Source organism: Prionailurus viverrinus, chromosome D4 (assembly GCF_022837055.1).
Source record: "Prionailurus viverrinus isolate Anna chromosome D4, UM_Priviv_1.0, whole genome shotgun sequence".
NCBI classification, from domain to species: Eukaryota; Metazoa; Chordata; class Mammalia; order Carnivora; family Felidae; genus Prionailurus; species Prionailurus viverrinus.
In genome coordinates this window covers 94162571-94182405 of record NC_062573.1, presented here as the reverse complement: position 1 = coordinate 94182405, position 19835 = coordinate 94162571, and the positions used below count along the sequence as shown (strand labels likewise).

General features: G+C 63.1%; 5 protein-coding genes across 8 annotated transcripts; 2 read left to right on the top strand and 3 right to left on the bottom strand.

Annotated features, from left to right (window-relative positions):
* Nucleotides 1-274: 274 nt before the first annotated feature.
* Nucleotides 275-4693, bottom strand: CYSRT1 (cysteine rich tail 1). Of its 2 annotated transcripts, none has more exons than XM_047829123.1 (3): nucleotides 4553-4693; nucleotides 1265-1556; nucleotides 275-978 (listed from the first exon to the last, which is right to left on the bottom strand). In XM_047829123.1, the coding sequence occupies exon 3, from the start codon at nucleotides 968-970 to the stop codon at nucleotides 554-556; it is 417 nt and encodes a 138-aa protein (XP_047685079.1). In that variant the 5' UTR covers nucleotides 971-978; nucleotides 1265-1556; nucleotides 4553-4693; the 3' UTR covers nucleotides 275-553. The 2 variants fall into 2 exon arrangements, with proteins under 2 accessions (XP_047685079.1, XP_047685078.1); XM_047829122.1 differs by having other exon boundaries at nucleotides 1265-1972; nucleotides 4553-4676.
* A 156-nt stretch (nucleotides 4694-4849) lies between these two features.
* RNF208 (ring finger protein 208) lies at nucleotides 4850-6074 on the top strand. The gene has a single exon (XM_047829121.1). It carries the CDS (start codon nucleotides 5112-5114, stop codon nucleotides 5907-5909), a length of 798 nt encoding a protein of 265 aa, XP_047685077.1. The 5' UTR covers nucleotides 4850-5111; the 3' UTR covers nucleotides 5910-6074.
* LOC125149906 (elastin) lies at nucleotides 6045-8784 on the bottom strand. The gene has a single exon (XM_047829041.1). The coding sequence runs from the start codon at nucleotides 8782-8784 to the stop codon at nucleotides 7441-7443; it is 1344 nt and encodes a 447-aa protein (XP_047684997.1). The 3' UTR covers nucleotides 6045-7440.
* A 169-nt stretch (nucleotides 8785-8953) lies between these two features.
* NDOR1 (NADPH dependent diflavin oxidoreductase 1) lies at nucleotides 8954-17746 on the bottom strand. 3 transcript variants are annotated; one of them, XM_047829114.1, is made up of 14 exons: nucleotides 17518-17746; nucleotides 17098-17175; nucleotides 13106-13203; nucleotides 12094-12192; nucleotides 11908-12009; nucleotides 11588-11797; nucleotides 11297-11418; nucleotides 10966-11186; nucleotides 10749-10856; nucleotides 10451-10565; nucleotides 10169-10315; nucleotides 9952-10070; nucleotides 9744-9838; nucleotides 8954-9656 (listed from the first exon to the last, which is right to left on the bottom strand). In XM_047829114.1, exons 1-14 carry the CDS (start codon nucleotides 17650-17652, stop codon nucleotides 9512-9514), a joined length of 1794 nt encoding a protein of 597 aa, XP_047685070.1. In that variant the 5' UTR covers nucleotides 17653-17746; the 3' UTR covers nucleotides 8954-9511. The 3 variants fall into 3 exon arrangements, with proteins under 3 accessions (XP_047685070.1, XP_047685069.1, XP_047685071.1); XM_047829113.1 differs by having other exon boundaries at nucleotides 9744-10070; XM_047829115.1 differs by having other exon boundaries at nucleotides 9744-10070; nucleotides 17098-17126; nucleotides 17518-17659.
* A 35-nt stretch (nucleotides 17747-17781) lies between these two features.
* Nucleotides 17782-19288, top strand: TMEM203 (transmembrane protein 203). The gene has a single exon (XM_047829124.1). It carries the CDS (start codon nucleotides 18025-18027, stop codon nucleotides 18433-18435), a length of 411 nt encoding a protein of 136 aa, XP_047685080.1. The 5' UTR covers nucleotides 17782-18024; the 3' UTR covers nucleotides 18436-19288.
* The last annotated feature ends 547 nt before the right edge of the window (nucleotides 19289-19835 follow it).

Sequence of the window (19835 nt, the reverse complement as noted above, 5' to 3'; positions counted from 1 at the left end):
TTTCTTAGGGCTCCACCCCCCTGGCTCCAAACACCACATCCTCCTATCGTCTGACCCACTGGCTGACCTCTCAGGCTCGGCCTCAGCCCTAAGGAACACAAGACAGCTTGAACCCAGGCCAGTCTGGGCCAGGGCAGGGGACACACTCCCACCCCTCCTGTCCAGCCTCTGGGTGGGACAGCCCCTGAATGTACCACAGAGGCTTGAGGCCGGTGGTTGTGTCCAGCCCGGGACCCACTTCAAGGGGGCAGCAGCAGAGAAGAGTCAGCAGAACAAAGGTCACTCTGATTTATTGCCGGGGCTGCGGGCCCTGAGGGAGGTGGTCAAGGGTGTCCCCAGGGCTGCCATTACAGCCAGTGCCCAGGGCTCTGTTTCAAGGGGCTGGAGCTGGGCTGTTGGCCTCTGTGGCGGGTAGATACTCCCATCCAGGATGGAAAGTGGCCACCTCCCACGACAATGGTCCAGTGGCTGCCCCAAACATGTGGGCACCGCTGTGGCTGCCTGAGCCATGTTGGGGTCCTGCGCGAGGCCCCTCGGCCCGGCAGGGGCTGGGCTAGGAGATGACACAGCAGCAGCTGTGGCAGCGGCAGAAGCGAGGGCAGTGGCAGCAGGAACAGCAGGGACAGCAGCAGCAGTGGTGGGCGATGTCATCCCCGCGCCCGATGGGTGGCAGGCCAGCGTAGGTCAGTCCTGCTGGGCGCTGCCCACCGCTGTAGGGATTGCAGGGCTGCTGCCAGCTCTGCTGGCCCTGGACCGGGGTGGTCCCCTTGGCCCCCTTGCTCCCTGGAGCCTCCTCGGAGGGCTGCAGGAGCCCGGTGGGCTCCGAGGTGCAGGATCCCACAGGCAGCGGCTGGGACCCCAAGGAAGGAGGAGCCGTCTCCAGCCGCTGCCCCAGATCAGGCCGCAGGTGAGCCCGAGGGATGCTGACATGAGCATACGGGTTCTTGACGACCATCTCATGTGGGTCCATGGCCCAGCCTGGCGGGGGCAGGCAGAAGAGACAGAATCAGCTCAGCGGAGGGGCAGAGCTGCAGCCCAAGAGGGTGCCCAACCCGCAAAGGGCCTGGCTGTGGAGACACCAGGGTGTACAAGGCTTATGTGTCGTGTGGGTGCGCATGGGAGTGAGCTGGGTGTGAGGGCCGAGGTCTCCCAGCTGCCCTCCTTGCGTGGCAGTGGGGGATGGGGTGGGGAGGCTGGGAGATGCAGCTGTGCCGTCCCCGTGGCCGAGCCCCAGTGCAGGGAAGCCCCTCAGCCCAGGACCCACCTGCAGTGCTGATGGCAGCGGTGTCCCCTCTCGTCCTGTGGGCCGGGTCCCAGTGCCTGTGAGGCAAGCAACTGGCAGCTGCCTTTTCCCTCCTGGGGAGGGGCGGGGCCGTGGGGCGGAGCTCAAAGATGGGGTTCCCAAGATCCCAGGAGGCCCCAGCTCTCCCAGCACAGCAGCCACCCACCCTTCCTTCTCAGGTGGGTGGTGGCCCAGCCTGGGCTCCGAGGGGCACGGCCAGCCTGGGTGACTCAGCCTCCATGCATCTGAGGCACGTCGTCATCCCTCCCAGGACCTGCAGCTCGCCAGGAAGGAGGGCAGGAGGTGAGCCTGAAGTCAGCCTCAGCTCCCAGGCCTGCGGTGGGCTGGGGAACCCCAGCCATCACTCGCCTACCTCAGGGCCCCTGTTTTGAGGCAGAGGGCAGAGGTCCTCACTTCAACCAACAGCCTCTGCCTGGCAGACAGAGGCTAAGATGTCTGAGAGCACAAACTGCTCTGAGGTTTATAGGTTTCTAACTGATAAAAAATGTTTTATTTACACACCTTTGCTAAAACTGACCTTACAATTGGCGACGACAGGGGCTTCATTCGCAAGTGTTGTTTGTAGCTCCTTTCTGAAAATGCAGCTTCTCTTGGCGCGCTCAGGGACCACCACCAGCTCCCCACCCCACCAGGGTCTCCCACTTTCATCTGTAAGTTGGCAGGTAGCACCTGCCACACAGGGTCGCCGTGTGTGTGTGTGCGTGTGTGGGTGTGTCTGTCTGTGTGTGACGGGATGACAATGGATGTGAGTACTTGGGTCTGGGCCTGGCACTGGTGATCCTCACCCCTCGGAGCGATTAGGGCAGTAGGGTGGGTCAAGGACCTGCGCCCCCAGTCTTTGGTGCCCAACGGAACCCCCAGGAAGGGCGGGATCAAATCAGAGGTGGCCCAGAAGCCAGCGTGACCGGGGTGGCCTGCATGAGGCCAGTCAGACCGGTCCGGACACGAATTCCACCTTTGCGGCACCGGGTGTGGAGGGAAGCGGGCCCCGAGCCCCTCGGACTTCGCAGGTGTACGACAGATGCTCATTGCGCAGGCTCTAGAAGCCCCACCCACTGCCCCTACAGACTCCGCCCCTTGCTGCGAGGCGGAGGCTGGCGCATGCGTGAAACAGGCCTAGGATGGCCGGTGGGAACTTTATTCCCCAGAAGCCTCCGCGTTCCAAGGTTTCTCTAAAGACCCGGTTCGGGGTCTGCTTGCTCCGGACGGTCCAGGACACGGCCTAGGCCGCTCAGCTCTGACCGCCGGAGCTCCGGAGGCGCGGATTTGGGCGGGCTCGGGAGGTGGGCCTGAGGGGGCGGGACCTCACTCCAGGGGCGGGGCCTCGGGGCAAGGGGTGGGGCTTGGTGGCTGGTGCCTCCTTGGGTGCTCGCCCAGCGGGCGGGTGGGAAGCTGAGCAGCCCCGGAGGGAGGCCGAGGCTGGGCGCCTAGCCCTCCCCTGACCGGGGCTCTCTCAGTTGTCCATCTTAACCAGAGCCCATAAGGCTCTCGCTGCCCATCCCATCAGGCACCTGCTCACTTGCACACCTCCCACACCCTCTCTCCATAAATGGCTTTGGAAACTGAGACCCAGACACTAGCCTGAGGTCACACAGAGCAGCAAAGTCGGGCCCCATGGGACAGCTACGCTGCTCCAGTCTGTTTTGCCCGCGTGGGCTTCGTCACCAGGAACAGCGACCTCTCTGAAGGAGCGGGGCAAGGCCCATAGCCAGGTGCAGTCCGGCCTGGACAGAGCAGAGGGGCTGTGGCCAGAAGAGGCTGAGACTGTCTAGGGTCAGGCACAGGGCCCAGTGCTGGTCACTGGAGTGCTAGCCTGCCACGTGGTAGCTGGGCTAGGTCAGGGGGTGGCACTGTGCAGGTCCCCGGCAGCTGTGGTCCCCCGCCCGGTAGTTGCCAACACGTCCTCTGTCCTTTCTCTCACCTGAGGGTTCCCCACAGGCAGAGAGAGGGTAGACACCAGGGAATCAGGGAAGCCCGGCTTGAGGAAACAGAAAGGAATGGGGCCTCCATGCTGGGTGGGGTCAGGTTAGCACACAAATATGACAGCAGGGCACGTGCTGACCTGATGGGATGCCGGAAAGGGCCACCCCACCCTGGGCGGGTGCGTGTCCTCGTGGGTTGCCCCACTGGCCTGTCCAGCTGTCTGTCGGACCTTCCGCATACCCCTCACCCTGTCCAGCTGTCCATGAGTCCTGTCCTCGGACCCTTCTCCCAACGACTGTCCCCCTCTCCATCCACTCCTCTGCTAGCTTGCTTGCCCACACCTACTCAGCCTCATGGTCACATCATCCTCTTTGAGCCTGTCAGCGTTGAGCACAACCTGGTTACACTTGTGAGCCAGAGGCATGCCTACTGGGGGCACAGTGGAAGGACAGCAGTGACGCTGACTCTCTGGGGGGGGGGGACACATGGCAGTCCGGGGGGGGGGGCTATGGGAACCAGCTTTGCTGAGACCCCCCCCCCCCCCAGTCTGCTCCTCTTGTCTTCTTCCCTCTGGCATTATGAGGTCTCGGCTTCGAAAAGCAGGATTTGCCTTCTAGAATTGGGGGTGGGGGTACTCGACTAGGACCCAGGGTCGGTCAAGCAGGACTGGGGTGGGAGTACTGGAAAGGGGTGTCGCGGGGGTCCCGATTCACACGCGGCCCGCAGGGAAGGGCAACCCCGGGAACGGGCACCAGGCCCGCGGCGATGGAGGGGCGGCTGAGAGACTGGCCCCGCCCCGCGGACCCCGCGCGGGTCCCCAGACGGGGGGTGGCGCTGCGGGCGCGGGCGGGAGCCGCGCGCACTGCGGTCCCCGCGCCTCCGCCGCAGAGCGCGCCACGCTCCGCACGCACCTGCCGCCGCGCCGCGCTGCCCGGAGCCCCGCGCCCCGCGCCCCGCGCCCCGCGCCCCTGGGAGCCGCCGTGCCGCGCCATCGCCCGAGGTCGCCGCCGGAGCCGCTGGAGCCGCCGGGCCGAGGCGCGGGCGTCGCATCCGGGCCTGCCTTTGAGACAACCTCTGCGGCGGCGGCGCGCGCGGCCCGGGGACGCCAGGCTGGGGCAGGTGAGCTCGGGCGGGGCGGGGCGGGACGGCCGCGGGGTCGCGACTCGCCTCCCCTTCCCACCCGGGCAGGGGTTGGGCCTTGGGGGCGGGGGCTGGGGAGGGGGCTGGGTCCCAAGTCCAGCGAGGGTGAGGGTCAGAGGTCGGGAGCCCTGTCTTTTGTGCGGGGTGAGGGTGGGCCCCGGGCGCTGCCCTCACGCTGTCTCTCACCTGCAGCTCGGGCCTGGTCCAGGCCTCTCTTCTGCTCCCGCCGCCGCCGCCGCCGCCGCCGCCGCCGCCGAGCCCGCGGCCTGGGGCCTCCCGCAGCCTGGGCTCAGGCTAGCTGCCTTCCCTGGGAGCCTTGTCCTGGAGCCATGGGGCCCACCTAGCCCCTGCCTGCCCGGATGTCCCTGCTCAGGGACTGCTGACCTCGGCTGCAGGGGGAGCCCCCCCCACGCCCCCTCTCCAGCCTCAGCAGCCAGAGACCCTGGGTGAGCCCCTGGGCCAGACCTGCAGCCCAGGGCAGCCTCCTGTACTCCCCTGCCCCCGCCTCCCTCCTCCTCCCCCACCTCTTCCTCCTCCTCCTCCTAGGACTGGACCGGAGAAGCCACTGTGGCCACTGGGGGGGGCCCTGCCCCCCCAGTTCTCGCCGGCCGCCCCCAGGAGTCCTCGGGGCGGCCGGGGTCCCCACCAGGCCTGGCAGGACCAGGATGCTGCTCCCTCTCCTCCTCCCCGGCCTCACCCAACGCCCCCACCCACCCGAACACCCAATCTGATTGGAGACAGCCGGATGCCGGCTGACCCTGGGCCCGAGGTGGGCAGTGGCTGGCCAGGCCTCCTCATGTCCTGCCTGAAGGGCCCCCATGTCATCCTCAAGATGGAGGCCATGAAGATTGTTCACCCTGAGAAGTTCCCCGAGCTGCAGGCGGCTGCCGCTTGCTTCCCACCTGCACCGAGGCCCACCCCTGCTCTGGCACCCAAACGCGCCTGGCCCTCAGACACAGAGATCATCGTCAACCAGGCGTGTGGGGGGGACATGCCCGCCTTGGATGGGGCGCCCCGCACCCCTCCGTTGCCACGACGGCCCCGAAAGGGCAGTGTGGAGCTAGGCTTCCCCCGCGTGGCGCCAGCGGACGAGGTCATTGTGAATCAGTATGTGGTGCGGCCCGGCCCTGCCGCCTCGGGGCCCCCCGCCACGGCGGCACCGGCTTCAGGTGAGCCCCTGGAGTGCCCCACCTGCGGGCACACGTACAACGTCACCCAGCGGCGGCCCCGCGTGCTGTCCTGCCTGCACTCCGTGTGTGAGCAGTGCCTGCAGATTCTCTACGAGTCCTGCCCCAAGTACAAGTTCATCTCCTGTCCCACCTGCCGCCGGGAGACTGTGCTCTTCACGGACTACGGCCTGGCCGCACTAGCCGTCAACACGTCCATTTTGAGCCGCCTGCCACCCGAGGCACTGACCGCCCCATCCGGGGGCCAGTGGGGGGGCGAGCCGGAGGGCAGCTGCTACCAGACCTTCCGGCAGTACTGCGGGGCCGCGTGCACCTGCCACGTGCGGAACCCGCTGTCCGCCTGCTCCATCATGTAGCACCCGCCCGCTCGACGCTGCCCGCCAGTCCTTGCTCGCCGCTTCTTCAGGGATCCGGCCCTGCCCTGTCGCCTGTTGACCCCTCACCCACCACCGCTTCCGGCCCCTCCCCGTGTGGCACTGCCGCTGCAACCAACTCTGCCATTAAAACTCTTTGCCAAAGTTTGCACCTTGTTCCCTGGACTGAAGCCTGCTCTTGCGGCCTGTGCCCAGGGCTGTGGCCCAGACAGGGTCCAGCCTGGAGCCACCAGAGGGAGGCCCAGTGCCTCTTGGGGCCAGCCTGCTCTGCTTGCCAGGGAGGGACCAGGCTGGGCCAGGCATGCCGCTCAGGAGGGCTGGGCCTGGATGTGCATGTGCGTGTGTGCACGTGAATGCCCCGCACGTCTGTGCAGAGCCAGCCTTCTGTGTGTGCTGGTATGGGCAGAGGTGCAGAATGGGCAAAGGGCAGACACGTCCTCTGCACCGGCCCCTGGATGTGGGGGCAGCTGTACGGGGGACACCTCAGTGCACCGGGCTCCTGGTGCCCACCAGACCCTCTGAACTTGAATGGGAAGGGCCTTTGGGCCAATCTGAGCCAGGACTGAGACCAAGACTGGCTGAGATCCTGGTGGGGTAGGAGGACTCGGGGGCCTTCTATCTCATACTCCACTACCTGGATTTGGGGAAGAGCCTTTGCAGTGGAGGGGGGAGGAGGGAAGGGTTGGGGAGAGTCCCCGGATGCCGAAGAAGGGGTAGAGACAGCAAGAACACAGTAACAGTGGTTTCAGGAGAGCTGCTGTCTATTGAGAGCCATTCCTTGCGCTGGGCACAAGCCCGCGAGGTCGTTCTGTGTTTGTCCTTTAGATAAAGGGCTCAATGACATGAGGTTGCAGGACACTGGGCCTCAGCTCAGTGCTCCCCAGCTCCAAGGCCTGGCGGGGCCCTTGTTCCTTGCAGTTCGGGCACCTGGCCGCTCGGGCCGCCCCCTTGGGTCCTGACCCAGCCAGTGAGGGAGCTATTTGTGGCCTGAGCTTGCGCGGCAAGGGCCCCTCCCCTCTGGTGCCCTGTCCTTCAGGGAATACACACTGGCCCTCATCTGGAACGTGACCAGGTGGGGGGACCTGCACCCAGGGCCCCACTCTCTTCAAGGAGTCACCTCACTACCAGACGTCTCTGTTCACTTTCGTGTCCGCTGTGTCCCTCTTGCAGACAGGCCGGGTGGGGCAGGGAGACGGGGTGAAGACGGCTGTGTCAGTTTGGGACCCTTCCATCGAGGGGGTGCTTGGGGGGCCCTGGTTGCAGACCTCCTCCAGCACCGCCCTTGGGCATCAGTAGCGTCTGGGCAGCAGGGTAGTTTGAAGTCTCTGGCTCGGTCGGAGGCTGAACACAGGTTCCTGGGTAGCCGTGGCCCCAGACCTGGTTCTTGATTGAAGGCCAGTGCCCCACTCAGTCTTGGGTTTTTCAGCTTGGCCATCAGGCCTCAGGGCCAGCCCGGGCCTCCTGGCCCCTCGGCGGCCCTGGTGGCACGGGCGGCAGGTGTGCCGGGCCCTGCTTAGTGGCCAGCGCGGTCCAGCAGCATAAAGAGGAGCCCCAGCAGCATGAGCGGCGTGAAAATGAGCAGCAGCCCCAGCAGCTCAAGGGCCAGCAGGCCCAGCAGCACCAGGCGGCGGGAGCAGGGCCCCCGTTCCCGCAAGGCCCAGAGCCGGGCACCCAGGCAGGGCGGGCAGGGTAGGAAAGGCAGGCAGCCCCGGCCGCCCACGGGTCCTGCCAGGAAGCGGAGCTGGTACCGGTGCTCCAGGGACGCCCAGGGCCCAGGGCCGCGGCGGGCAGGTGCAGGGGGCGTGGGGGGCCGTGGGCCCTGGGGCCCGTCCGCCTGCAGCAGCTCCTTCTGCAGCTGGCAGATCTCCCACTCAAGCATGGGTGTCCTCTGGCGACAGAGCGGGCAGCAGACCCGGCCCAGGTCGGCGCTGGGGGCCGCGACCAGCAGCTGGTGCAGGCAGTCCACACACAGGCCGTGGCCACAGTTCAGCAGCGCCAGGCGGTGCTCACTGGGCCCGTAGGGCTCTGTGCAGATGGGGCATTCCTCCTGCCCCGGTTCCCCCGCTGGCTCCCCCTCCTCACCCTCCCTTGCTCTCCCAGCCCAGGGGCAGGCTGTGGCTGTGGCCCCCAGGAGGGGTTCACTGTCTCCAGCCCCTGCACCCTGGGTATTCCCAAGAACCCTGCCGTCCACCTCTTCATCTGCCAGCCCTGGGTGCGGGGGGGCCAGGCGTTCAGGGCCTGTGGAAGGTGGACGGGGGAGCCCAGCGCTGAGGTCACGGGGGCCATGAGTGGGGGCCCCAGGGCAGGGGTCAGGATGGGTGGGTGGGGTCCCCAGGGTGGTGACGAGGGTGGTTGGGGCCGTGAAGGTCAGTGCGGCCCTCTGGGTGAGGGCAGGGCCTGGCCCAGACCTCGAAACTGCCGCAGCCTCGCCCCACCCCGGAAAGTCAACTTCACCTGGGCCCCAGCGCTCGTGCTGGCTCCGGGCAGCTCCTGGGCCCACGAATGCCGTCTTCACGGGATCTGCCCCAGCCCGGACGTGGCCGCCTCGGCCCACCCGTGCCGGCAACTGGCGGACAGACAGGCGGACTCCAGGCAGCAGCCTTGTGGGTAGGCGGGAGGGCTCGACTCCTCCTACAGGAATTCCCCTCGGAGCACCGAAGGCCCTTCCCAGGGGCGGGGACAATGGCTGCCCCACCCCCCGCCCCGTTCCCACCTGAGGGACTGCTACTCCTGGGACCGCTACTCCTGGGACTGGCAAGGAATGGTCAATCCCCACTTGGCCAGGGCCTCCCCTCACCCTTCCTTCCAGGGCCCGCTTAGGCTGCCCCCTGCTTGTCGGAGTCCGGGCAGAGCCCATACAGCGTGGGCGAGTAGGACACATCGCAGAGACTCGGACCCGGAGAAACTACTGCAGCAAAGACGGCTGAGCTGGGTGCATTTGTGCTCGCCACGACTGCTGTCCCCGTCCAGACACTGTGGGCCCACACACGCCCTGAGGCACCCAGACAGGCACGCGGAAGAGCAGGTCAGACACAGCCAACAAGAGCCCACAGTTTATTACGGAGGTGTTCCAGGAACAGGGTGAGGAAAGAGTGTGCTAGCTGGGGGTCTCCCCTGGTCCTGCCTCCCAGCCCTAGCCCTGGCCCTGCGAGGCCCTGTGACAGCACCGTGTACTTTGTGGGTGGGCACAGAGATGTGGCAGAGGGGGACTGGGAAACTGCTGTCCCCTGGGACAACCTCAGAAGGCTCTCCGGGCTCGCATGCTGTCTGGAAGCTGGTGTCTGGGGAGCCCCCGATGCCCATCAGGCTGCCCGTTCCTTCCTGGGGCCCCGTCCTTATGCAGGGTGGGGCAGCCCAGGGACCATCCTGACCAGGACCCAAGCTGGGGCCAGTGGGGAAAGGCTGGCAGTAGCCTGCAACCCTGGATGGGGGCAGGGGTGGGGTGGTGAGTGAGCAGCGATGTCAGGGCTGGGTATAGGACCCCAGGTTGACTGAAGTGAGGCTGTGCAGGGGACAGGGTGGAAGGTGACAGTAGCCCCCCAGAGAGCAGCGTTTAGAGTGGCCAAGGCTGGCAGGATGGCTTCTTAGGCCCACGTCTCACTCTGGAAACGCATCGTCCGCTGGAGCCTGGCAAGGTAGTTGGCTGCATCAGGGCCGGAGAGCCCACCCTCCTCCTGGAAGACGGACGTCAGGGCTTCTGACACATCTGCCGGCATGCCCTTGGCATTGCTGGAGGGACGGGCCAGGAGGGCTCAGTAGGGCTGGGACCTCCGGAGGGCCGGCTCCCACCCCTACCCCCCGGGGGCCCAGGCTCACCCCGCCAGGTAGAAGTAGGCGCCTCGGCGGTCCAGCAGCTCCCACACCAACGGCCCGAGCTCCCGGAGCCTGTGCTGCACGTACACTTTCCGCTCCTACGGGGAGGGGGAGGGGAGGGGGAGCGGAGGGGGCGGGGGCGGGGCATGGGGATGGTGCATCCTTGGCCTGGCCCCCTCCCTGCCGGCACCGCCCTGCCCAGCACACCCACCTGTTCCCGGGAGAAGGCTGTGAAGAGGGTCAGGCAGCCCTTCCTCTCCAGCTCCAACCACTCAGATTCCCAATAGAAGTCTTGGTCGCGCCAGCGGCAGCCGAAGAACAGGAAGTTTCCTGGGGGATCACAGGTGGCCTCAAGCCTGGACCCAGGCCTGTGAGGCTCGGCCCAGGCAGCCCCAGCTGCCACCCTGCCAGAGGCCCTGCGTGCTCACCGGTCTGACCCCGGGCCACCCGCTCCTGGACAGCTGCTCGGAAAGGGGCCACACCGGTGCCGGGACCCACCATGATCACAGGTGTGTCCGGTGTCTCCGGGAAGGTCAGGCTCCCGGGCCGCACCCACAGAGGCACCTGGACAGGTCCTACGGCAGGAGGGAGGAGGCGTGAGGAGGCTCCGAGGACCGGGGCCCCGGTCCAGGACCGGCTGTGGTGCACAGAGGAGAACGGGGGCCCTGGCCCAGTGCTCTACCCGCCCCCCTCCAGAAAGCAGGGGTCACCTCGCCCAGGATCCAGAGACGCCAGCCAGGAGGAGCAGAGGCCCCGGCGGGGCTCTTTGAGGCGCGTCTGGTAATGCACCACAGCGACGAGAATCTGCAGCCTCGAGGGGTGAGCCTGGGGATGGGATGGCGGGTGCTGTGCTCCACGGGGCCGCCTGCCTGCCGACCGGCCTCAGACTCCACCCACTTCCCCCGGGGCGGTCCCAGACGTGGGGCAGATGTTGAGGGTCGGCCCCCCGCCCCTCGAGATCCCGGCATCCCTGAAGCCGGTCCTGGGCTCTGCCCGACAGGCCCTCACCAGCAGAGAGGAGGCAATGGAGAAGGCCCGCGGGCGGATCGGGGGGATGAGGTCGAGCAGGTAGTCTGCGGGAACAGCTCCAGCCGTGTGTGGGAAGTCACACAACACCTGGGCAGAGACAGCCCCGGCTAGGCTCCGGCCAGCACCGCCACACGTGGCTGTGGCTCAGAGCCCTGGGCCTGCCCGTCTGCCCGCGCCTGCCCGCGCCTGCCCGCACCTCCAGGACGGTCCTGCGAGGCCGGTTGCAGTACGAATACAGCTCCTCCTGACCTTGGGGGGCACTGAATTGCAGCAGCTTCTCCCGCTCCAGCTCGTGGGGAGAGAGACAGGCCAGGAGCTCGAAGAAGGAACGGCGGGGCACGCTGGCAACGTCCAGGTAGTGGGACACGAGGTGCCTCACGGAGCAGGGCTGGGGCAGCTGCGTGGGGCAGGGGACACCTGCAGCAGGAAGCGGGGAGCCTGTGAGGGGTTGGGACACGGCTGGGCAGGCCGCAGACCCCGGGAGGGCAGAGAGAAAGGGTGGCCGCAGCCGGGGTCCCCGGGCTCACCTGGCTCCCGGGGCAGCAGCGTGAAGTACTGGTCGGGGTCCAGGCCCAGCACCCGGCAGAACTGCTGGACGTGGCTGGCCTGGTTCTGGGGCCGGATCAGCACCACGTCGCCAGCTGCAAAGCTGCATGGGAAAGCCAATGGGAAAAGTGAGGGAGGGTGCGGGCAGGGCACTGGGGGCTCAGGGGAGGGCTGGGGGCGGCGGTCCTCGGATGGATGTGTTTCCCTGCAGCCCGGCCGGCACCCCCCCCTCATCCCTCGGCCACCACCCACCTGGTGTCTCAGGCCCTCACCTGAGCCCAGAGCCTGTGATGTCAAACTCGATCAGCCGTACGTCCTGGAAGTGAGAGGGGCTGGTGACCCTCTGGTTGGTGACCATGGGTGCCAGGAAGGGCTGCTGCTCTGAAGGGGGACCTGGGGGATCTGCACCGGCCACATGCTGCTCCTCAGAGCACATCTTGGGGGCCTCCGGAAGGAAGCGGAGGGTGAACTTGGAGGGCAAACTGTAGGGAGGACACACACCCGTCAGGCCGTCAGCAGGGCCTCACAAGTGGCCCCGCGGCCAGGCCGCTCTAACTGCACCTGCAGGAGCCCCACCGAGGCCCACACTCACGGGACTCCGGGGGGGATCACGCCAAGGTCAGGGGGCACCGGGTAGAGCCCCAGCACCTTCTCCCACAGATCGTGCAGCCAGGGGTCAATAGCAGCGTCGGGCCTGGAGAGAGAGCATGTGCGCGCTGTTCTGAGGGGCCCCTGCCCCTGGCCGGGCCTGCAGGAGAGCTGCCCCCACCCCACTCACCCCAGCTCATGCTGGTCATCTCCCAGGCACGCAGGCAGGAGGGCGCTGCCCCCAAGCTGCAGCAGCCGTCGGTGCAGCTTCTTGGCTACGAAATTGAACCTACAGAGAGAGAGCCAGGCTTGCTTGGGCAGGCCCTGGGCGGAGGGCAGAGGGCAAGCAGCCCCGAAGAAGCAGAAGACCCCGGGCCTCGAATGATACCCCTCCCAGAGAGCGCTGTTGGCAAGATGCCTGTGTTTGTGCTGCCGTGAACCAACATCTATGTGGTGCACAGAACAAAACCCCGGGCACAGGAGTGTCGCGCTGCCCTGTTCACCTCAGCGAGCACAGTCCTGCCCTTGTTGTGTCTGGCTTTGGAAGCGTTGGTACGACCAACGACCCCCCACCCCCACCCCGCCCGCCCTGTGCTGGACTGTTTCAGTGACCTAATGACGTGCGAACCCTCACACACAAACTCCTCGGTGCTTCTTTAAGAAAGCACGCAAAGCAACGTCATTCTTGGCTTAGGATACAGATAGGTCCTGAAAATTGGCAAGAACAAGGCCGAGGCGGTCATGCCACCACACCCAGGGAAGCAGTGGCCTTGGAGGTGGCTCCTGGGGCTGGGGGGTCTTCCGGGCCCCTTGCCTCATCCCACTGTGCTGTCTTTGTGAGCCCAGATATCTCATGGAAAAGTGGGAAGAGCCAGGTAGGCCTTTGCTGCCCTAAGTCACGTGTCAGCCTATGGTGCTGCCTGAGGCCCCTGATGTCCAGTTCCAGACGTCACTTCCTGTCCTACGAGACACCTTGGGCCCACCCCGGAGTTTTGGTGCCCACCTTCCTGTCCTGCCAGCCTTCTGTCTGTGCTCTGCTCACCCTTCAAGCCCAGATGCTCCCCGATGGTCCCCACAGCCTGGCCATGGCCCAAAGTCTAGAAGGCACCCTGGGGGCTGAGTCACCTGTCCCTCCACCAGGACTTTGTGCTCAACCCCAAGGGCAGTCCCTGCAGGCCAGCAGCCTTCCTGCCCCTACTCACTTGGCGTAAGAGGAATCCCCGAGGCCCAGAACAGCAAAGTCCATCTGACAGAGGGAAGTCGGTGGCAGATTCTTCCGGAATATGAACCTCCAGAAGTTCTACAGCCAAAAGAAGCCAAGTTAGAGGCCCTGCTTTGGGCCACCAGGGCCCTAGGGTGGAGTAGGGAGGAGCCACAACCTAGACCCTCCCTGTTCCTTCAGATCTTTGTTACTGAAACCAGACCATTTTTTATTCTATCACAATGGCAAAAGATTTGGAAAAAGGCAGAAACTCGTAAACCATAGAGCTGCCCCAGAGCCACCACCAGAGTGTGGAGCCCCACCCCTTCCTGGGCAGGGGGCCCTGTGAGGGCTACTGGCACCTGCCCCACTGCCTCCCCAGGGCAGGAGTGGCACCTGCTCCTGCTCAGGCTGCCCCTGGGACCACTTCCTCCCTTCACACTGAGCCCCATGTCCCAAAGACCCCTCTGTTCTCAGCTCTGAACCTCGGGGCACCACAGGACCCCTCCGTGGTCCTCGTCCTATCCCATCAACCAAGTTTCTCTTTTGGCGCCTTCTTCTAGCCCTGGGCCCCCACCAGGCTGCTTTGTGCTCACTGCCACCCTCACGGCCAAGGACCCAAACCTGTGTCCTTCCCCAGGACACCCTCATCTCCATGCATCTGGCCAACCCAGGGGCCTTACAGCCAGACCCCCAAGGTCACAGCCCAGGTGACTCTTCTCCCCTCCGGGGACCCTCATTGGAGCCTGTCTGGCCCACACTCTGCCCCAGCCTCCCCACAGGCCTCCAGAAGCACTTTTCAAATACAGCTCCCCATCACCTTCAGCCCGTGATGACCTGAGCCCTGGACACCAACTTTCACATGTGGTCCAGGCTTTAGCTGCATTCCATGTCCCTTCTGCTTCATAACTGGCATGGAGGGGCCCTGTTGGGGCACAGCTCTGCTCACTGGTCCTGGACCACCCTGGACCACCCCCCAAGGGCTGAGCTGCGTCAGCCAGTACTGGGGACTACACTCTCTGCCTCTGGAGACCTCTCCTGCATGCTCCTCCTCAAAGGCCTGTTTCCCGAAGCTTGCCAAAAATATCCTTCCCAGTGAAGGTACACTTCTCACAACTCCGCACCTGCAAATGCTTAGGCCCTCCCTTCACAGTGACTGGCAGGTTGGCAGGGCGCACTTCTGGTGGAAATGGTTTTTCCAAAGAGCCCGAGTCCTTGCTCCAAGCTGGTTCAGCTGGGTCACCGCTGCTGAGAAACCAGCATCATGTGTCCCCCTCTGTCCCCCACCGGCTACCTGGGCACTCTCGATCCCCGAGAGCCGTAACCCACCATGATGCGCCTTGGCGGGAGCCCTTCCACTCAAGATGGGCCCTTCCCAAGTACCCGGTGGACCCTTTTCCAGTTCTGGGATGTTTTGTTAGTTGCTCTCTTTGGTCAGTTTCTCCCCACTGTTTCTCATTCCGAGGTTACTAACACGACCTTAGAATTTTGCTATTTCCTTTCTTGGTTCCTCGTTCATTTTTGGTTACACTTTCCAGGAGAATTTCTCAACTCTGCTCTCTGATCTTTTCAAGTTGTCCTGCTATCGTCTTAAAGAGCATTCCCAGCGCTTCCAGCTTTTGTCCTGTTTTGTGTGTCCCTTCCTGTCCTGTGGGTGCCGAGTTCTGGACGGCCTGCTCCGCCTCTCCTCCTCCAGGGTACCTGAGGGTATGGTGGTTCTTTGTGGTCTATTTGTACTTAAGACGCTGACAGAAAACTGTGAGTTTGGGCCTGTCACCCAACGTGTGCTTCGTGGCCGGGATCCTGTGGGACTTGCACTGTGGTTAGTTTCCCCACAGAGGGCTCCTCTGGTCCACTAGCCGGGAGCACGTGCCTGACCACAGTGTTCTGAGGACTGAGGCAAGGCAGCCAGTGTCTTCCTGTTTAGTACACAGCCGGTCACTAAGCCTGGTCTTCAGCAGGTGCCGCGCCCCCTCCTCCGTGTTCCTGGGACCTCAGTCTGCAGCCTCTCCAAGGAGCCTGCAGGTCGTACTGTGGCCGGGGAGGGCCCCTCCTGACCACCTCCGTGGAGGCGTCCATGCCTGCAGTCTTCGTTGTGCACCCTCATCCAGGGTGACCATCACCACCTTCATGCTGTTGGCTTCTGATGTCCAGTCTGCACCCCAGCCCAGCTGACCTCGTAGAGGTCTTTGTTCCCCCTCCCCTCCCCTCCCATGTCCTGTGTCACGGGCATCCACAATTCACCTCCTGCCTTTGATCCCCTCACACTTGCCTTCTCTCCGGTCCCTCTTCTTGTCTCAGACCTCTCCTGACTGTGCTGGGGTCTTGGCCCCATGTCTCCCATCGTCCCCTGCTCTGACCCTGCTCTTCGGTCATGAGCCTCTTTCTCCCCCGCCACCACCCTTTAACAGGTTTCTCTCACCTTAACACCTTCTTTCCAACCCCTTCGCCCCACGCACAGCCAGAATCTTTCTCGTGATTGTTTAATGTACAGACGTCCTTAAGATTCTCTCCACTTACCTGCTGCTCCCCTGTGACCTCGCTTCTCTCCCAGTAAGTTGCTGATACCGCTTTCCCCAAAGTCACCAGCAGTCCCTTTGCTGATAAACCCTACCAGTTCTGCTCAGGTTTTATCTTACTTCACTTCTGTGCAGCGTTGAGTGCTGGAGACCTTTCTCTCAGAACAATCACCTTCCTGCCTTGACCTTGGATTTGGGGCACTCCCTCTTTTTGCTGTTGGAGCCACTTTCCTGCCCCTCACAGGCTTTTCTCCACCTCCCATGCCCTCCGTGTTCAGGGCCACCTGTCCCAGGGGAAAGGGAGGGGCTTTCTCATGCCTCGCCCAGGGTCCTTGCTAGAGCTCCACACCTACCTTGTATCTCCCCCTGGATGACTTCCAGCCCTTGGGCCTCCTGGTCTCCATCTCTGTGCGTGGAACTACCATCCACTCTGGTCCCTGAGCCCGAATCCCTGTCTCGACTTCATCTTTGTTCCCAGCTTTTAGGCCTGTGTGATTCCACGTCCTCTCAATTCTACCTTAACGTCTCTGGAAGGTGTCTTGTTTTTCTCTGCTGTTTGCCCCCCCCCCCCCCCCCCCCGCCTTCACTGTGCATCCTCTTGAGTTGTTCTTGCTCTCCTACAGCCTGCCCTCCCTGTCGACACGTAGCAGTTTCGCTAGAACACAAATATGACTGTCACCCAGTGGATTGCATGGCCCTTCACCTCAAGCCCATCCACCTTGCTGGGGCGGTCCAGCTTCTTGGGATCAGGTCTGGCTTCCTGCCTCTCGTCTCCCCTCCCCCCTTGATGCATTCCTTGGCTCTGTCATCCCCAACTGCTTTCTGCTCTTCCCTGAGCTGGTCTTTCTCCTCTGCACAGGCTGCTCCCAGTTTCCTGGTGCCTGGCTAGCCCCCACTTATCCTCAGGACTTAGCCTACACTCCTTTCTTCCAGGAAGCTCTCCCTGAGCCTCCAGGTTGGGCTAGATAGCGTTTATTAATGTCCTCATGACGTCTGGCAATTTCTCTGGCAGCATGTATCTCCCCGTATTGTAACTGCCTGTTAAACTTGTTGCTTTTGCTACATTGTGAGCTCCCTGAGGAAAGAAATAGGTTCCTGGCTGGATTCCCAGCACTAGATCATGCTTGGAATAGAATGTGTGTTCAAAATATGGTCAAAGAATTGAAGAATGTTCCCAGAGGAAGGTCCAACAATTTTGAAACACTCACAAGACCCAGACCAGATTCATATATAGCCCTGGAGAAAATATTAAAGGTTAAAATGGAGAACAAGGCTATTTAGTGGCCTGTGAACAGTTTATTAGGGAGGACAGCCAGAGCCCCCAGTTCCCTCCCAAATCCACGGCTAACGTGCAACAGATATAGGAGGGCAACTGTTCATTGTGCTTCTTGGAGTCCCCAGGCAATGAAAACAGTGAGGGTCCAGGGCAGTGATCTGAGCTTCTGAGCAAAGAAAGCCTTCAGGTCAGCCTTACCTTCATGTTGTCAGGGGGGTCTCCTTGGCCTGTAGTTGCACAAACAAATATCACCAGGGGCTCACTAATCAGATTCACCTCAACAAAAAGACACATGTGTTAAGACCTCGGGCTGTAGCAAGTAGGTGTGCTCTCCGCAGCCTGGCCCCTCTCCTTCACTCGGGGGGTATGGCAAACGGAGTCACGAAGCACCCGTGAGCAGCCGGCCTGCCTTTGCCCTTTCAGGCTCCATCCTCCCACCTTGCCCGTTTCTCCATGTGCTAAGCCCTGCCACTGTCCCCAAGTTTTCCTGTCCCCTAAACCCTCCATAATGGAACGGTCCGCTCTCACACAACACACGGTGCCCTGCGGTCGAGGGCTCTGGGGGCTGGCGCCCCCGGCCTGCTCGGTCTCACCGCCCAAGCCCTAAGGCTCCCTCACCACCGAGTAGGAGTCCAGGGCCTGCACCCGGCAGTCAAGCCGCCGGCGCCGAGCCTCGCGACCCAGCCTCTCCGACACATCCTGGGCCGTGCCTGTCTGGCTGCCGAAGAGCACCAGAAGCCCCGGGCTCGGCATCCGGGCGCGCCGGGAAACCCCGGCACCCAAGCACCGGACCAGCTAAGAGATCCTGCAAGCCTAGGTGGCCCGGACCAGCTTGGACTTCCGACTTCCGGTGGTGGCCGGAAGTGACGCCCTTAGACCGCGCCCGGCAGGGCATGGCGACCGAGGGGGGCGGGTATCCGTTAGCGGCCGGTGCTGGGTCCCGGGCCGCGGCCAAGATATTGGCGACACGCCAGGACCGAGGGCCGGGGCAGGCGGAGCCGTTCGCTGCCTCGTGCTCGCCGCAGCGGCGCTGGCGGCGGGCGCCGGCGAGGCCCACGGGGAGAGGAGGCGCAGCCCTGCCGGTGGGACGCTCGGCCGGGCCCCGGCCCGCGCTCAACCGGCGCGATGCTCTTCTCGCTCCGGGAGCTGGTGCAGTGGCTGGGCTTCGCCACCTTCGAGATCTTCGTGCACCTGCTGGCCCTGTTGGTGTTCTCCGTGCTGCTGGCACTGCGTGTGGACGGCCTGGCCCCCGGCCTCTCCTGGTGGAACGTGTTCGTGCCCTTTTTCGCCGCTGATGGGCTCAGCACCTACTTCACCACCATCGTGTCCGTGCGCCTCTTCCAGGACGGAGAGAAGAGGTTGGCAGTGCTCCGCCTCTTCTGGGTCCTCACGGTTCTTAGCCTCAAGTTTGTCTTCGAGATGTTGTTGTGCCAGAAGCTAGTGGAGCAGACTCGGGAGCTCTGGTTCGGCTTGATCACGTCTCCGGTCTTCATTCTCCTGCAGCTGCTCATGATCCGCGCCTGTCGGGTCAACTAGCCTCAGGCGGGAGTGAACTCTGGACGGCTAGCATGCTGGACCCCAAGCTGAGTTCCTACTTCCACCGTACCAAAGGAGAAGTCTGGGTCTGAAAGGAAAGCCAGCTCCTGCCCTGGCGAGTGCCCAATTTTCTCTCTACCAGTCCATGTCTGAAATTGTTCCCTCAGCAGGGCTAAAAAGAGCAGCCTTGATCCTTAACATGTATTTCCTGTTATTTCATGCTTTGAATAGCTAACCCTGAATTGAGATCCTGAGAGGGACCCCAGGCCATTTCTCTGACAGTAAAATGTCCTGATGGGCTCTGCGTATGTTTATGGATCCTGGGAAAGTACTCCCTGTGCAAGGGCTGCAGAGCTGGTCTTATAGATTTCCTCTGCCCAGAAGCACTAACCTAAGAGCTCACTGCCCCCTCCATCTGGACAAGACTTAGATGCTTGAGCTCCAAGTGTAAACCAGCTTGTGTCTCCTCCCCTGAGCCACTGGGGAGGATGGCCTCTTCTTCATTCCAGCTCAGGCAGACAGGAGTATGTTGAGTAAGCACGACTGGGACCCTATTTGGAGATCTGTCGCCTGAGAGAACTTTGCTTATGAAGCGCTGCTTGGCTTCCTATCCCAGCGGATTGCATCGTCCACAACTTTTCCACCACCACCTTGTGGCCAGCACTGTTAGCACACCTGAGACAGATTTAGGCCTCCCTCAAGGGACCAGAGAGAGGAACAGCTTTGATGCTCATAGGCATCGAGACTTGCAAATGGTCTTGGCCCACATTTGTTGGCCTGAGGTCTTTAGTTTAAGGTGCCAAATGAGAACGTTTGCTGAGATAAAAAATAAAATAAGAGAATGTTTTGCTGAGATGCGCAATGGTTGCCTGACCTCTTGACGGTGAAATAATATGAATGCTGAGAAGGTCCCTGCTGTGCGATGTAGCTGGTTACAGAGCTGACTGTAGGGAGACAGGAATGCACTAGAGTTTCTTTAGCCAATGTGTGTGTGTGTGGGGGGGGGGGTGTTCCCTTGGGGAATCCTTGCATCCTGCCTGGGGAGCCAGGGTGAAGATATAATGGGGTAGGCCTGTGTTGAGGACCTGCTGAATGGTTTGTGTGACATCAGAACCTTGTCTTCCTGCCGGTGTGCAGTCTTTGTAGGCCTTGCTGTGGAGCAGGGGTCAGCCAACTATGGCCTGAGGGTTTTGTACTATCTTTCAACTAAGAGTAACTTTTCCATTTTCAAAGGATTATAAACATGAACATGTGACAGAAAGTGAATGTGGCCTGCAGTGTCCAGGGTCTCTCAAACTTGGCACTCTTGGCCTTTTGGGTCAAGTCCTTCTCTGTTGGGGGGGGGGAGGGGCTGTTCTGAGCATTGTAGAATACAACACCCCTGGCCAGCATCCCTGGCC